General features: G+C 49.4%; 2 protein-coding genes across 4 annotated transcripts; one reads left to right on the forward strand and one right to left on the reverse strand.

The window, feature by feature from the left end:
• The first annotated feature begins 2,330 nt into the window (after positions 1-2,330).
• Positions 2,331-13,866, forward strand: JOSD1 (Josephin domain containing 1). 3 transcript variants are annotated; one of them, XM_086712259.1, is made up of 5 exons: positions 2,331-2,662; positions 2,923-3,755; positions 10,465-10,593; positions 10,714-10,908; positions 11,757-13,866. In XM_086712259.1, exons 2-5 carry the CDS (start codon positions 3,571-3,573, stop codon positions 11,854-11,856), a joined length of 609 nt encoding a protein of 202 aa, XP_086568385.1. In that variant the 5' UTR covers positions 2,331-2,662; positions 2,923-3,570; the 3' UTR covers positions 11,857-13,866. The 3 variants fall into 3 exon arrangements, with proteins under 3 accessions (XP_086568385.1, XP_086568386.1, XP_025782660.1); XM_086712260.1 differs by having other exon boundaries at positions 2,331-2,590; XM_025926875.2 differs by lacking the exon at positions 2,331-2,662 and having other exon boundaries at positions 2,684-3,755.
• Positions 13,867-14,922: 1,056 nt separating this feature from the next.
• Positions 14,923-16,982, reverse strand: TOMM22 (translocase of outer mitochondrial membrane 22). Its single transcript, XM_025926668.2, has 4 exons — positions 16,824-16,982; positions 16,459-16,577; positions 15,863-15,980; positions 14,923-15,652 (listed from the first exon to the last, which is right to left on the reverse strand). The coding sequence occupies exons 1-4, from the start codon at positions 16,938-16,940 to the stop codon at positions 15,578-15,580; spliced, it is 429 nt and encodes a 142-aa protein (XP_025782453.1). The 5' UTR covers positions 16,941-16,982; the 3' UTR covers positions 14,923-15,577.

Genomic DNA, 16,982 nt, shown 5'->3' on the forward strand with positions numbered 1-16,982 from the left:
AAAATACAAGCCAAAACTACCTCACCGCATTTGTGAACTGTGAAGCCAAGATCTAGGGTCTGTAAGGGTAGTTTCCAATGGATGATTCCTAAAGAGTAGAAGCGGTTGTGGATAAGCCCCAATCCAAAATACTATCAGCACAAGTTTTAAGTATCTTTCCCGGTTTCAAACGTTTGAAAAGCTTGATAAAATTAGAGATTAGCCAAAACTCGCATATCTGGCCTTGGCCACTCGTCCCAGACAGCAATCAAGAAAGAGCAGCCACTGAGACAGTAACCTATCCAAGATCCAGGGTTTGGAACACAAGATTTAGTAAGAGTCGGGGTTCAAAATGCCGTCAGTTTTAAGGATCCACCTGATAAAAAAAAAAAGAGGCAACTTCCACTTGCTCCTGTTTTCAACTAAAATCAAGCCTTTTTTCTTAAAAAACAAAATGTTTTTAACATTTATTTTTGAGACATAGAGACAGAGCATGAGCGGGGTAGGGACCGAGAGAGGGAGACACAGAATCCAAAGGAGGCTCCAGTCTGAGCTGTCCGCACAGAGCCCGACAGAGGGCTCCAACTCATGGACCGTGAGATCATGACCCCAGCCGAAGTCTGACGCTTAACCAACTGAGCCACCCAGACTGCCCCCCCCTTTTTTTTACAATCAAGTCTTATGTGCACAAACAGCTGGGAATCTGGAACCAGAAGTCATCCAACTCCAAAGGTCTTGATAACAGCTCTTCAAATGCGTTTTTTCTTTTCTTGTTCTGGCTACATTGCTCACAACTATCCTACCTATTACTCTATGAGGTAGTTAAAAACGTTAAAATCTTGATTTGGCCGAAAAGCCAAATATCAAGCATTAGTAATCTAGAATAATAATTGGGATTTAGCATCTTACCAACTGGCTCTTCCATAAAGAATTCAAGTTCAGAATGTGCTGACATCTATCGGTACACTAAAACACATGTCCTCCTCACTATAGTGCTTGCCCAGAAAAAATATTCTCAAGAGAAGGTGCTTCTTTACTTGAATAGAGAAATCTACAACTACTTTTGGGGAAGGGAATTCCCTACCCATTTTTACATCCTCTTTCTGAAGACAGGGTAGAACCTAGGTTCAATCCTGGGTCCACTACTTAGCTGTGTGACCTCCAACAAGTTAATTAACCTCTCTGAGCCTGAGCTGTCTTCTCTTAAAAAAAAAAAAATGAAGCAGCTACCTCAAGGCACAGTTAGCAGAAAATAAATTAGCACATGGGAAGCACTTAGAACAGTGCTTGCAAGCCTCCATTAACTAACCTTATGAAAACAGAACTGCAACTCTTAGGTGGTTGACAAATTACAAAAAATTAAGATAATTTAAAAGTTGTCTGGATTAGAGTAGGACTCCCAACCACGTGGTAAGCACGCAAGCTTGTGTTAAAGTAGGAACTGTGGTGAATGTAATGGTGTCACTGTTGTAGCAGGGCTAAAGAAAGAAACAAATTGGTGTGCCTGGGTGGCTCAGTTGGTTAAGTGTCCCCACTTGGGCTCAGGTTATGGCCTCCCGGTTCGGGAGATGGAGCCCTACATCTGGCTTTGCACTGACAGCAAGAAGCCTGCTTGGGATTCTCTCTCTCTCTCTCTCTCAAAATAAATAAGCCTTAAAATAAATATACATTTAAAAATCTTTTTAAAAAATGAAATGGATTGCATGATTTTTTATTGTTTTTCCAATTCCCTGAACTAAAATCCCGAAGAAGGGCAACTAGGGTGGATGACGCCTTCCACATGACCTAGAAGTTAGGTAAGGGGGGAAAAGTTCACGCAAGACAGGGAGTTTACCTGCTTGACACACAAAACACCTTGCGAAAACCCAGATTGGATTCTGTGTCAACCCCCGAAAGATGGGGGGGGGGCGGGAAGGGGGGGGAAGGGAGCGAGGGTGAGAGGACAGTGGTCTCAGTGTATTGCACCGAAATTCGACACCAAGGCACTGCAATCGGACTCTGTTTCACTTGAAACGTGACTCCGGGCGAGGCACTTACCCTCAGCGCTCCCAAGGAAGTGGGGGGCGGCGGGCCCACTAACCAAGACAATTTACGCCCGGCCGCATCAGTAAGGTTCTTTGAAATCACCTGGTGAACAGCGCGCTAGACAAACATAGAACGGTCAACGCAGGAGGAGCTAGTCCAGGTTCTCGAAAGCACTCCGCTCGAGAAGCCTGGCCCAGAGAGGGGAAAGGGCGGGGAGAGCCGCAAAGTGCAGCCGCAGGCCGGGTCGCCGCCCCGGAACGTCGCCGACGCCAGGGGAGGGGTGGGGAGCGGCGGGCGTCGAGGCGAGACTCCGGCAGGCCGCCCCGCCCTACCCAGCCCGGGAACCAGGAGCCGCGCACCAGCTCTAGTGGCGGCAGCCACCGCACCCCCTGGCCCTACTGTCCCTAGGCCGCCCCACGCTGCCCACACCCACTCGGCCGACCCGTGGCAGCCGGGGCCTTGGAGCCGGCGCCGCCTGACGACTGGCTGACGTCATAGGTGACGCCGCGGCGGGCGGGAGCGGGGACGGCGCAGGAGGGCGTTTCCGGAGCACGCGCCCGGCGAGGGCTGCTGACGTCTGGCTCAGGTGCGCGCGCTTGCCCGCCGCCCGAGCGCGGCCCAGGTGGCGGCCCGCAGCGTCAGGTGGCGGCCAGTAGCGGTGAGGGGGCGACGGGCGGTGCGAGTAGGGGCAGCGGCGGGAGGGCGTGTCGCCTTGCACTCACGTGACGGGCGGGGAGGTTGGGGTGTGGGCGGCGAAGCGGGGTGGGCCCGACCCCACCCCTCGCGGGCCTGCCGGTCGCTGCGCAGGACCTTCCCTCGGGCTGGGGTCGGACCCGCCCCGCCGCTTAGCCCGCCAGCCTGGTTCTGCGAGGCTGCCCGCCCGACCGCCGGAGCTGACCGGAGTTGTCTCCTCCGCAGGGCCGCGGCGAGAGGGTGAGAGTCCGCGGGTTCGGAGGGAGCCGCCCCCGCCTCGGCCCGCGCCCTGCGGGGCCCCACCGCACCCGAGGGGATGGAGAGCCGCCTACGAGGCCCCAGCACCGCCCGCGATCCCACGCTGGCCTGCCCTCGCTAGCTGCTCGAATTTTGCGTTTTACCCACCACCTAGGCCTTGTCTCCTGAGTCGGTGGCGTTGCGGTTCGAAAGAAATGGAAGAAAAGGAGCGATGTGACCAATTCCGTTCGGTCCTCCTGCATTGAGGCCTGGTTGGCATTTGCAGAGAGGAAAATACAGCAAGAAAATCGTCGGGGGTGTTTGGAGGGGAGGGTGGGAGGAGGGAAGCAAGGTCTTAGATTTCCTATGATTTTTGAAAAAATTCTGCACTTTGACAGCGGTGGCGAAATAACACTAAATCCAAAAGTGATCTTCCTATTGGAAAGAGAAGAGGTGGATTTTCTTTTCCTTTTGATTCCAACCTCTTCTCCCCGTGACCAAGCATAAATCATGGACATCAGAAAATAAGGTGGACCTCAGGAATCCTGGAAAGACTGAGAAGCTTACTTACATTCTTCCTCTGGAGGGAAGAAGGGTGGGGTGTTTTCAGCCCTCTCTGGAGCCTAAAACGAAAACATGAGTTGCGTGCCATGGAAAGGAGACAAGGCCAAATCTGAATCTGTAGAGCTGCCCCAGGCAGCACCCCCACAAATCTACCATGAGAAACAGCGCAGGGAGCTTTGTGCCCTGCATGCCCTCAATAACGTCTTCCAGGACAGCAACGCCTTCACCCGGGAAACGCTGCAAGAGATTTTCCAGAGGTAGGGGACTCCTTCTCCTTGCCATTTTTACACTTTTTGCTATTTCTGCATTTCTGTGGGTGGGGCAGTGTCTCCGCTAGGTAAGCCTTCAAACCAACATATTAATTAGCTAGATGCTGTTAGCAGATGTAAGGGACACAGAAGTGGGAAAAATAATAATCACTATCATTTATTGAGCACCTACTGTAGGCTGGGCATAGTGCTAGGACCCTCTGTTGTGTCATCTCGTGCGATGTCCTCAGCAATCCCATGCAATTTGTGTTATTTCCATTTTATGGGTACAAACAGGGCTCAGAGGAGTTCAGTAATTTGCCTTAGGTAGCAACAACAGATGGGGCCAAGTTTGAATTCAGGTTAGTGTCTGTGCTGTTGACCACTGTGCTATAATGCCTCTCAAGCCCTGGTCTGAGAGTTTACAGTCTGGAAAGGGGACAAGATCTGTACACGCTCAGTCACCTGCCATCAGAGGTGGAATGTTGTGGGTTTTATAAGCAGGGTGCCCAGTTTTCCCATGAGGCCATGTGCTGGCCTTGGTGCTTTTTGTGCATTGCTTTGTGTACACCTCCCCAGCAGTCATTTTACTGTCTATTTTATGGATAGAGAAACAGGCAGAAAGGTCAGGTAATTTGTTCAAATAGCTTCCAAGTAGCAAAGCTGTGCTTTGAAATGGACTCTAGATCTCTTCCCCTTTCCGCTTCATTCTAGATGGCCTTTTTTTTTTTTTTTTTTTTTTTTTTTTTACCCACTTTGCAACATGTTACCTGACAGGGTGATAGAAATTCAGCTCTTTCTCTGTCTCCTTTGATGTTCTAAAATTGTTTGTATCAAAAGGGTTTGAGAATTAGTTCTGCAGTGTCTGGATGGACACAGCAGGACATCTGCTCTGCTGCTTTCTGAGTCCTGGAAAGGCGTGTCCGCGTAGTTCTATCATCTGCATCCATTCACCCTGCTAGTATGTTGGGCCTGGGCCCAAAGATATGGATGATGATTATAAGCAGTTTGCAGGTAATTGCAGGACTCTTTCAGTTGTGTTTTCCCTGAATGAAAGAATGCGAAATATTTGCTAAACACTCACATGGAACCAGAGTTCTGTTCCTGGCTATTAAAGCTTTTGCAAATTTGTACCAGCCTCCCCAGTTTCCTGTCAGCACAATGTAAGGATCCATCTCAAAGTAATAGCAAACCAGTACGTAAGAAAATACACTCTGTTCCCACTCCAGAGGTGGAATTCTGTGTATTTTAGGTGGAAAGATTTGGTGTGGGTAAATGGAAACAAAGTGTGAAAGGGATCAGAGGGAGGGGAGATGAGATGAGGGAGAGGCAATAGAATTGTATAAACAAGGATTTACGAGCTGCCTGCAGCCAGCCAAGCGCTGCTGGGCACTGTAGAGAAAACAAGTTGAACAGGACTCAGCCGCTAAGTACATCCCAGAGCCATACACTGACCAGGCCTTGAGAACAGACTCAAATGAAGTTAAAACCCGAGGGATTTAGAGCCGTTTAAACGGAGGGGAAGAGGATCTGTTTGGGTCTTAACGGAAACAGTAGTAATGTTGGCAGGTTTAACCAGAAAATTTCAAATTCCCGGATACAAAGTTCTGTCCCTGTTTGAAGATGTGGCTGATGGCTGGGAGAAATGGGAGAAAAATTTTGATGAATGCTGTTTGTTGAGAGGAAGTTCATCGCAGCAGTTCGCTTTTAGCCAGATAAAAAAAGAAATACAAAGGCAGGGTGGAGTTTCAGTACAGTTATGGGACTTGAGATGACTCATGTTTGGAATAGAAATGAGCAGGGACTTAGAACTAAAGCTAGTGGCTCAGCAGGAACCTGGGGATGAGGAAGAGAGGAATCAAGGTGGCAGAGCCCAGGATTTGAAGATCGTGGTAACCACCGCAGTGATGGCAAAAGAGGTCGTTGCTTTGAAAAGGATCAGTTTTCAACATGTGAAATTGGAGAAAAGCTCAGAAACTGGGCAGGTGACGTGGTGCATGTATTCAGATGTGGATGTCTGATCCTGAATATTTCATCGTATGTGTTCCTCTGCGTTGAAAAAGGAAACATTGGGAAGTGAAATGATAGAGCGGCAGCCTTGCAGAGTTACTTGGAAAATCCTCAGGCCTCGAACCATCCTCACGAGACTCTGCTCAATTTTTCAGTGATTAAATGTTCTTGCAGCTAGCTATGCATCCCTTCCCCAGGTGAAATAGCTGTTAAAATCTAAATAGAAACCAGGCTGATACCACTCAAAAAATCTAATGCAAGCTGGAAGGGACAAAGAGATTTTAGATATTGGTGAACAGCCAGCGTTTTCTACCACAAAGAAATCCAGCCTCCCCAGTAAAATGTCCCTTAGCAGGTGGAAGGGGCCACATTTAAAGGTGTGGTGGTGGTAAATTCAGAAATGGCGTTGAATGTTAGCCTGCAGAGATTGAAATTATCTTGTCTAAGGGCCAGGTAAACACATCATCATCGCCAGTACCTGCAGAGTACATCTATGTGCCTGGCCTTGTGATCTGTGCTTTATGTATTTAATGATTTAGAGACACATCGTGAAGTTCTTCTGAGCCCTATTTTCTAATGGCACATTTCTTCAGACCTGATAAAAAGGAAAGTCATAATTAGGAGAGAAAGGAATCTTCATGAATGTTTGCACATCTTTTTGTTGTTGTTGTTGTTGTTAAAATCAGAACTCACCACCATAGCCAGACACAGTGGTAACCTCCAGGGAGGACCAGGAACTCAGCTGAGGGCCTAGGCATTAGTGAGACCTGGCAAGAGCCTGTCTTCTCACTTACAGATCACTTCAGATCTCATGGCTCTAACCTGTGGCTGTGACGACAGAAGTGAGAGGCTTGCTTTATAGTCCAGAACTTCTGTCCGAGTCATTAAGGCCGTCCTGAGCAAGAGTTTGCCAAGGAGTCTCCAGAAAACAATCACAGAACAGGATGCCAGGGAGTTCAGTGGGACCAGTGTGTTGAACTATCCAGGACGCTGCTGAGCGTAGTCTTAGGGGAAGGGGTTGGATCTTAGCTGTACCACTCACCAGCTGTATATGTGATCATGCAGATCACCGTAAGCATCCTTATTCACACTGTGAGATTAACCTCTCAGGACTATTGGAAGGATTAAGAGGGAAACCTCATAAGAGTAGCTGACGCAGTGGGCATTTGATTATCGTTAAAGTAAAAACAAGTACTGATATAATGGGCACACTGGACGGACCCCGCGTATTCAAATGACCATCCTGGGAATGAGGTGGAAGCCATTCTCAGCATTTCCTGTATTGATCATCTGGGTGACACACGTTTACTCAGTTGCCACTGCTTAGCTGTGAGGGCTGCAGAGTAGCAGAGCCATCCCCTTTGCTTCAGGAATTTGCTGTTTGGTTGGACATGTATAAGACAACGGAATTCTCTAATGGTCTTGTAAAATGGGAATTGTTCCCATTGTTACAGATACACTAAGAGGCATGGAGATTAAATCTCACGACTAGTCCCGGTGCTGGTTGCTAGGATAATGTGTAGTCCTCCCCATCTCCCTGTGTTTTCTGCTACACAGGAGCCAGGAAAGATTCCGTGGCAAAGGTAGGATGTGAGGTTGACCTTGAAGAAGCTTTAGGATTTGGTTTGGAACAGGAAATATGATGAGAGAATAGAGGCCGTGTGGCCGTGGTGTTTGAAGTGCACTAAACCCAAAGGAACAGCAGGCCCCGTAGGGCCGGGAGGGTTGGAGTTAGCCAGCGGGCAGTTCTTACATGAAAGTGAGAACATCGTACCTTGGTGAATGTGGTAGGAACATATAAGGGACTTGGTGGAAGGAGAGTTTGGAAGTGAGATCAGTTTAGGAACCTGTTTCAAAAGCCCAGATATGGAGCAAGGAGGCTCCAGTTCAGGGAGAGACAATGGGAATAGACAGGAGAAGGTTGGAATCGGAGATAGAATGTATGGGACAAGGAGACCCTAGGAAACTCCTGTAAGGTGCACCTCAAAAAAACGTGTGGTCAAATATGTTTGGGAACCGCAATGTACCCTGTCTCCTCAAGACGCAAGGTAAATATTAGCGTATTCGGGGCTCTAGGAATTCCTGCAGGAAACCTTTTTACCTGATTCATTCAGCCGTTATTGTATTGAACACCTTCTGTGATCCTCTGGGAGCACCCTCGGGAAAGCGTGGCTGTAAGTTTTGGTGGGGAGTAAAATGGTGAACGAGGTAGAAGACCTGGAAGTTTCCTTGTTGGAGCCTTCACGCATCTCCTGGCAAGAGACTTCACTGAAAGTAGGGAGAAGCTACTGGAAAATCGGTGGAAGGGTAGGAGCTTGATATACCTGGAGCTAGGCTTGCTTCCATATGCTTTTTTATTTTAATGTGAGAGCCTGCTGAGGGCCTTTGTCCTTTTAAGCTGCATTTTAGCCCCAGACCCCAGGGTGTGCCAGCTCTTCCTCTTATCAGCCGGCTACCACCACCCACTCTGATTCTTGGCTCCTCGACACAAGACGGGAAGCACAGCACCGGAGTCAGACAAACCCAAGCACGAACGAATCCTAGTGCTGTCACTTACAAGATCAGCGATTACAGCCCAGTCATTTTAAATCACCAAACTTCAGTTTTTTAACCTATAAAATGGGAATAACTTACAGCCTCATGGGTTTCTGGTGAAAATTAAGTGAGATACACATGAAAGGATCTAGCATTGGACGGCATGGCACGAAATTTTTCAATAAGTAGTAGTTATTATGATGGTAAGATGCAATCTGGTTGCAGAGTGAAGGTTAGTGTCCTCCAGCCCTCTTCTTTGCTCGCTCTGGAGAACAAGCACACAAGCTCTTTGGAAGGGTCTGCTACGAAAGTTTCCCAAGAAAGAGAGCAACAAGATAAACACGGTGAATGTTTCAATAAACATTCCTTGAGCACCTGTTATGTGCCAGGCACCCCTTGGGTCCTGGTGGGGTAGCCCTAACGGGATGGAGAAACCTGTCATTCTAGTGTGGAAAACCAGACGGGTCTGGTCGCGACAGGGGCTGTGATTAAAGCAGGTGGGGTAAGAGCTGGTGCCTGGAAGAAACTGAAGGTTGGGGTGGTCAGAAAAGGCCTCTAAGGCACTAACACTTGAGACCCAAATAATAAGGAGCAAACCAAGTGCAGACCTAGGGAAAGAGCATTCCAGACAGCAGAACAGTGAGTGTGGTAGAAACAGGGAGCACGTGCAACGGCCCTCGGGTGAGAAGGTGTTTTGTGTGTTTAAGTAGCAGAGAGAAGGTCTTTGTGCCCAGCGATAGGGATGAGGTCAGCAGTGTCTTGAGGGCCTCGCCTAGAAAGCAAATTATTTAGATTGTATTTAAGTGCTTTGGGAACCATTGGAAGGTTTAAGCAGTGGGAGGAATGTTTTATGTTTGAAAAATATCAGTGTGGTCACCGTGTACAGAGAAGTTTTAAAAAAAAAAAACTCTGTAAGAGTTCTTGAGTGTTCAGAGTTGCCCTCGAGCCCTGGTTCTCTGGAGCTGGCCCTTCCTTAGCAGCCTCCTGGATACTGCCCTCCACGTTTGTTCCCAAGAAGCTCACACTTCCCTTCACAGCCAGGCAAAAGGAATCCAGCCCTTCCTTCAAGAAGGCCTTTCCTCAAGTCCCGGTCTGACAAGCTTGTGAAAACCAAATAATAGGACTGGAAGTGCCTTCGGAGCTGACCTTGCTGGAGACAAAGGAGTAGCTGATGAGGCCCAGCCAAAAATGGCCCAGAGCGGGGTGGGCGCATGGACCATAATTGAGTTTTGTTTGGCACAGACATTGTTTCCAGTTGATTCTTTGTGTTTCAGTTTTTAAAAACTTTTTTATTCCAGAGGCGCCTGGGTGGCTCAGTCGGTTAAGCTTCCAGCTCTTGATCTCAGCTCAGGTCATGATCTCACAGTTTAGGAGATAGAGCCCTGTGCTGGGCTCTACACTGACCGTGCAGAGCCTGCTTGGAATTCTCTCTCTCCCTCTCTCTCTCTGCCCCTCCCTTGCTTATGCCCTCTCTCTCAAAATAAATAAGCTTAAAAAAAATTTTTTTTTTTTTATTCAAGTACTTACACAACCAGACACGTATATTTGAAATGCTTTAGGTGGCTCAGACATGCCAGTTTAATACAGGCCTTATTAGTTCTTAGTGCTTTACACGTGGCCCCGGTTCATACATTTTTGTTTCATGCCTGGGCTCCTGTAGCCCTTGGAGTATTTAAGGATTAATGATTACCAAGTGTGCAAGCCTTAAATAGAAAGCATTTAAACTGTAAAAAAACAAGAGTAGCAAAAAATACTATCCACGCAAATGAAAATATCAATTACTATTTTCTAATGCTTAAAAAAAATGGCTGTATTAAAGCAGGAAGGTCTGCAGTGAAGAAGGCTGCAGACAGGGATAGGCCAGGGGCTTCACAAATGAGACTCCATCATAAGAGTACAGTCTGTGTCCAGTGACTTTCTGGATGACAGACAGCTAGGCCCTGGCACCACTGAATTAATGTTTTGCAGAAGAAGAAAGGCAATCCCTAGTGCGGTAGGAGGCCCGACTGTAAAATACGTCGGTAAAGTATTGAGTTACCTTGTACCTGAGTGGGGGGAACAGGCCTTGCGGGGGCGCGCTGCGCTGGACGCTGGAAGGTGTCCGGGGCGTGTGGGGCAGGAGGTCTGGCGGCCGTGCCCACGAGTCTCAGCCCGGCTCCTTGCACGCGTGCAGGCTGTCTCCGAACACCATGGTGACGCCCCACAAGAAGAGCATGTTAGGAAACGGGAACTACGATGTGAACGTCATCATGGCAGCACTTCAGACCAAAGGCTACGAAGCTGTCTGGTGGGACAAGCGCAGGTAACCCGAACCAGGCTTGACCCGATGAGGACTGTCACTCGGGCACGCGTGGGGAGGTGCTCCCGGGGGGACCTTGGGGCGTGGACAGCCTCGGAGCCTGACGCCGCTCTTCCTCCGCAGGGATGTCAGTGCCATTGCTCTCACTAACGTCATGGGCTTCATCATGAACCTGCCCTCCAGCCTGTGCTGGGGTCCGCTGAAGTTGCCTCTCAAAAGGCAGCACTGGATCTGTGTTCGAGAGGTGGGAGGTGCCTACTACAACCTCGACTCCAAACTGAAGATGCCCGAGTGGATTGGAGGCGAGAGCGAGCTCAGGTACCTGCCGGGAACGTGCTGGGCTCCTTCCGTTGGTGTGTTGGGGAAGTTGAGCCCGTCTTTTTTTTTTCTTTTTACTCGACGAAGGAGATGAAATTCCTAGCCCCTGGGATCCTCTCCCCGCCTTGCTTAGAATCACAGGGTCTCGGGCTTGAAACACCTAAATCTTTGATGGCCCATGAGGACGGGAAGTCCCTTTGGTAGAGAAGCCCAGCCCCCGGCATGCTGACCCTCTGGTCTGGTAGGACTGGCATTGTAGCATTCTCTGTACTCAGACAACTGATGGTAAAGCTGCCAGTTCAGAGGGAGGAAGACAGACATTCAGGCCAGAGAGGGCTAAATTTCCCAGAGACCGAAGAAGAAACTTTTATTTTATTTTAATTTTATTTTATTTTTAAATATTTTTGAGAGAGAGACAGAATGCAAGTGGGTGAGGGGCAGAGACACACACACACACACACACACACACACACACACACACACACACACACACACACACAATCCGAAGAGGCTCCAGGCTCCGAGCTGTCAGCACAGAGCCTGATGCAGGGCTCAAACTCACCAGCTGCGAGAGCCAAAGTCGGATGGTCAACCGACTGAACCACCCAGGTGCCCCGATAGTTTGGCAGTTCTGTATGAGAATGAGCGAAAATTCAGCTTGGAAATTAAGTGGCCAGATCGAGGGCTAGCCAGTTGCAGAAGCTGCAAGAACAGATCCCTACTCGAGAGTTTGGGGACTGCCGAGGGTATAGCTGAGGAGGTCACCGGTGAACACATGGCCCTGAGGCTGGAATTTGCAGTTTTACCGGCATTTCATCTTCTCTTTCATCTACCCGTTGTTCCCACAGGAAATTTCTAAAACATCACTTGCGAGGAAAGAACTGTGAACTCCTGCTGGTGGTACCAGAAGAGGTGGAGGCCCATCAGAGTTGGAGGGCTGACGTGTAACGCAGTTCTACCCATCCTTCCCTCACCTCAGCCCCGAAATCGTCTGTAATGTGCTGTGGCCTATACAGCGGGTCTGCCCCTGCCACTTCCCCAAACATCTCACTGGGTTTTCCCTTCAGATTGGACAGTGCAATAGGACAGATGTGCGGACTGTTACGAGAAGCAACCAGCGTTACTCATTCCTGGGAAAGGAAGGTAGGAGCTCTGTGTGCTTAGGGCCAGCTCTGGAAGACCCTTGTTTTATTTCAGAGAGGAGAAAGGAAGGTGGGTCCCAGCTTATTTTCCCCATTCCCACGAGAACTTGACAGAGGCTCTGCTGGAGTTCACTGCTGCTGTGACTCACCTGGAGATGCTGCCTCCACTTCCCCTTTCCTGACAACCGGTGGGTCTGAAGACATAGTACACGCGAAGCCCACGCGACTGGCTTGACGGACCCAGAGCAGAAGGGCCTCTCAGGAAACCATCTCCAAAACGCCAGCAGTGGTACAGCATGCCATCTCCAACCCTTAATGCCACCCATTACCCCCATTTTTAAGGGTGGTCAACGGCCATCCTTGGAGTCTTATAATGAAAAGTTCTCTAGTGTTCCACGCCGGGTGGTCGAGGCCTGCAATATTCTAGTGTGACAGGGTGAGCTAGATACCTAAGAGGACGTGGCGGACGCCAGACTGGGGCAGGCCCGGGGGGCCTGTCCGCCTCGCTCCAGCGTTGTCCCTGCCGCTCCACTACGTTGATTTAGGGGGCTCTGGGCACAAGACAGGCAAGAGGGCAGTTTTCCCAGTTGACACACTCTGGCAAAGTCAGGAAACAACAAGTCTGCTTTTGATAGCAAATTCCACTAGTTTGAGACACAGCTGGGTGAGGAAAGTATTGTGAAGACAAGCTTCTCAGAGATTAAGAGCAGCTAGAACTGGTAGAAGTCCCAGGCTGAGTCCCTATAGTGACAAGAATCAGAGCCCTCAAGTTGGGTGTTTATGTGCATCATGTTAGAGGACCTGGATTTGTCATGTCTTTAGTTTCCTTTACATGTCAACTGAAAGTTGACCTACCCCCTACCTCTTGAAATAGTTGTAGGCCACTTTTCTCCTGTAACTTTGGAAAACAGAAGAGAAGGAGGGGAAGTGTACACATAGCGCGTCACCAAAGTGGTCGTAGTTGCCTCGAGGCGGGTGGGCGGGCGGGGATGGCCTGTCTGCCGCTTACACATCGACGGTCTTGGCAGGTCTGAGAGCTGCCCCGCTGGCCACACGCCTCTCCAGCGGCAAAGCCAGCCTGGGGCTTGCGCGTCAAGACTGAGCAGGCTTGACAGGACGAAGCTGAGGCTTTCTCCCCACTGTGACTGGAGTGCATGTTTACACCAGCACTTTTTCTGCACATGTATCTTCAATCCAACAAGGCCGTTTTTTATGCTGAGTAACAGAGGCCACCAAGCGGCTACTGCATTACACCCTCTCGGCAACTGGCTGCAGTCTCTTCTGCACCATTTTCCACACCAGACCTGCTTGGCACCACAGGGAGCTCCTTACCCCTGCACAATGACATTCCAACCACCACCAGCCAGAAGTTACAGCCAACCTGATTGTCACGAGCAGGACCTTGGGTCCATGGGCACTGTCAGTGATAGTAAGCCATTTCCTGGGAGGAGGAGGAGGGAACTCCTGTCCACCAGTCTGCTTGGGCCTGTGCAAATGGCACTTCAAAGGAGTCCCCATGCACTTGGAGTCCATGAGCCAATGGGATATGCAAAGACGCTTACACGTTTCAGGGCTGGTTTCTCTGTTCATATCCAATTCTGGTGCTTAGGAACAGGGACCCATGCTGATGCCCAAGGGCAAAAAGCCCCATGTCCTTTAAGGAAAGGGGCAGGCCTGACCCTGATGCCCAATAAGGGGCAACCCTAGGCTTTTTGTTTTTCTTGCTTTTATTCCTTTTTTTTGTTGGCCTTGTGCTGGGTTTGTTTACAAAAGATGTATTTTGTTTAACCAAATATTAAAAATGGAAAACTCCGTACATGTTATATGTCTGCCTGAATTTGTAATTCTGCAAAGGAAAAAAGTGAACATTAGTGTGGTGATGCTTCAGAAGAAACTCACTACGATCCTCAGCCATCTTTCAGAGCTGTTTTGTGCTCTGGTCCAACCTCTCCCCTCAAAAATCCAGACAAAATATGCACTCCATTTGGTTCAAAATCCTGAGGCACTTTTCAATTTACAAAAACTAGACTTAATCTGAGGAATCCTAATAAGTACAAGTTTTCGTTACCAGCCCTGACAAATGACTAGCGTTTTTCTCTGGTTAACAAGATCAAGATCACATAGCAGAGGGAGCCTGTTAGACTTGAATTCAGATCCATCATTTCCTGTGTGGTCTGGCACAGATTATCCAACCTCTCTGTGACTCCTTCCTCCTCTGTAAAACAGAACTACCACTACACCCTAAATTATATAGCATCATTCTGATAAACAATATACACATAAAAGGCTCAGTATTGTTAATAGCACATTGCTAATAAAAATTTACGTTGAATACAAAAACTGCAAGGTTCAAAGGCAGGGGTATAGTTGGAATTCATAATCAGCTCATCTCAGCAATTATTTTTAAAAGGACCAAAAAAGTTCTATTTGCCACCATTCCCTTCCTAGACCAGAAGTTAGTAGTAGGTCATTCCCTACAAATCCTTTATAACTGTGTATCACTGTAGACCGTACAAATACATGGACCCAATCCTTTGTTGGTGGATCTGAACACGATTGCCTGAATTCAGGACAAAGATTACTATTCTGAGGTTTCTGGGGTACCTGGCTGGCTCAGTCAGAAGACCATGTGACTCTTCATCTCGGGGTTAAGTTCAAACTCCCCCTGGTTGGCTGTAGAGATTACTTAAAAAATAAAATCTTTAACAACAACAACAAAAAAGAGGTTCCTAGCCCAAAATGAATCATGTTTTCCACTGTTGGGCCTCAGGGGTCAAACTGTCACACAGTGGTGTTAGCTTCGGAGAGGAAATGCAAGGGGCAGTCGAAGGACATGATCTCAAGGTGTGTATCACAAGTACATGGATGACACTTTCTGTCGGAATCATTTTTAATATTTAAATACAAAAAGTGAGCACTTTTTTCTTTTTTGGACACACACACACAGGTCTCTAATAGCCAAAACCGGCAGAGAAAATGAGCTCTTCTCTGCCCTCCACAGTCCCCATCCCGTGGTTGAAGCTGCTGCCCAGCCCTCCCTCCTTTCCACCCCAGAAATTCACAGTGGCTGCTTTACACTGCAGCTGTAACGGCATTATGTATTTCATACTGTGTGCATGTCCCTTCCCAACATCTCCATGCTTAAAAACAAAAATGGTCAGGGGTACATCCTTCCCAGTGGCTTCGGTTCCTTTGCCACATTCAGATAGTTGAGATCTTCCGGTCACGAGTGATTTAGTGATTTAGTGAAAGGGGGGGGATGGCCAGAGCTGGAGTAACCGTCTGCATTGCTGCACTCTGGTATCAGAGTGAGGACAGAAGAAATGGGACAGCGTGGAGGGCACAGCTGCAAGTTGGGAGTCTCCGTGACACACTGGGGAGAATTCTCTCCAAGTTTAGATAAATCAATGTGCCAAAGTTTAAAAAAAAAAAAAAGGAAAAGAGAAAAGAATCCAAATCATCAGCAGTTCAACACTATTGAATTTTCAAACTCGTCCCACCAAGACAAGTCATAGAGCAGTAACAAGCTAGAGCTTTCCAGGAAGTGAAGGTAGAGCCCCTGGCATTCCGCCTGAGAGCCCTGTGTTGGGCCCTAGAAGTATCTGGAAAAGAAAAGGAGAGGTGTAAGGCACCGGACGAGCCTCCGGGTCGCATTTTCCCTCTGACGGGGCAGAGGAGGTCTGCAAACACTGCCGATCACGTGGGCACCTAAAAGAGCATGGGCTGGATCCCAGTCTCTACCCACGGGTCTACCCAGGTTTGGGGAAAATCAACACCTTGCACCGCCGCGCAGGCAAAGGCTCTGGGCTCACCTGCCGCTGCTGCAGTTGCTGCTGCTGCTCCATTTGCAACTTCTCCGTTTCGAAGACAACAGGAAGGACCAGGATCATAAAGGAAGTGGTCCCAATCCACAAGGCTGCCCTGGAAAACCTGCAGACAGGGTGTGAGCGTGACAGCAAGACACAAACACAGATGTGTTCTTCTTCACCAAGAACGGCCCAGTAACCAAACCTCTCCCACGCCAATGTTTTTGAAAGGCACGTTCTTTCCCCAACACGTGCACCACACTCGCACCAGAAACAGGACGGGCAGTTCTGCCGGCTGTTTACCTAGCGAGAGCCGTTCTAACATCCTCCTGAGTTCTTACGAAGCTACTTCTACAACACATTAATTACCTCACGTAACGTGAAACGATCCTCACAACGACCCTGCCCCACAGGAATCGCCACTTTACGGAAGAGTTCGTGGAGATCAAGAAAGGTTAAGAGACCAGTCCAAGGTCACTCACTCAGTGATCTAGGTGGCAGGTTGGCCTCCAGCCCCGCTCTGCTACTTCCAAAGCCCATGTTCATTCACAGCACTTCGGTCACCCCAGGCACACCCCAACGTCTTTGCCCTCGGACCTTACCTGTACATTTTTTGAGCCACAAAGACGGAGAGATCAAAAGTGGCTCCAGCCGCGGACCGGACCCTCTCTGGGAACATCTCCGTCAGACCCCACAGTCTCTCCGACAGGGTCTCATCTAGCTGTGGTGGAGGCGGCGGGGATCTCGATCGAAGCAATGGCAACCACCCCCTGGAGCTAGGGCAGCCCGCTCCGGCCCACTGGGGGCCCTAACCCCGCCTCCCGGAGAAGACACCTCCCCTCCGACCTCTCCGGGCTCCGCGACGCGCTTTCGCCCGGATCCCGCAGCACGCGGAGCTCACACCCCCGTGCGGGCCGCTCCCGGCCCGTAACCTTGCACTCCGCCTCACACCACAGGGCCCCAGTACCTCCTCGTCGTCTTCCTCCTCCAGCTCCTCCTCAGTCTTCTCGGCATCGCCTTTCGGAAGCAATTCGTCCGGGGACAGGGGCGCCCCAGGGCCGCCAGCGGCAGCGGCGGCGGCCATGGCTGCAGGGGGACACCGGAAGCGGAAGAGAGGAGGCGAGTG

This window comes from Puma concolor, chromosome B4, assembly GCF_028749965.1.
Source record: "Puma concolor isolate L17-30 chromosome B4, mPumCon1.1.hap2, whole genome shotgun sequence".
NCBI lineage: Eukaryota > Metazoa > Chordata > Mammalia > Carnivora > Felidae > Puma > Puma concolor.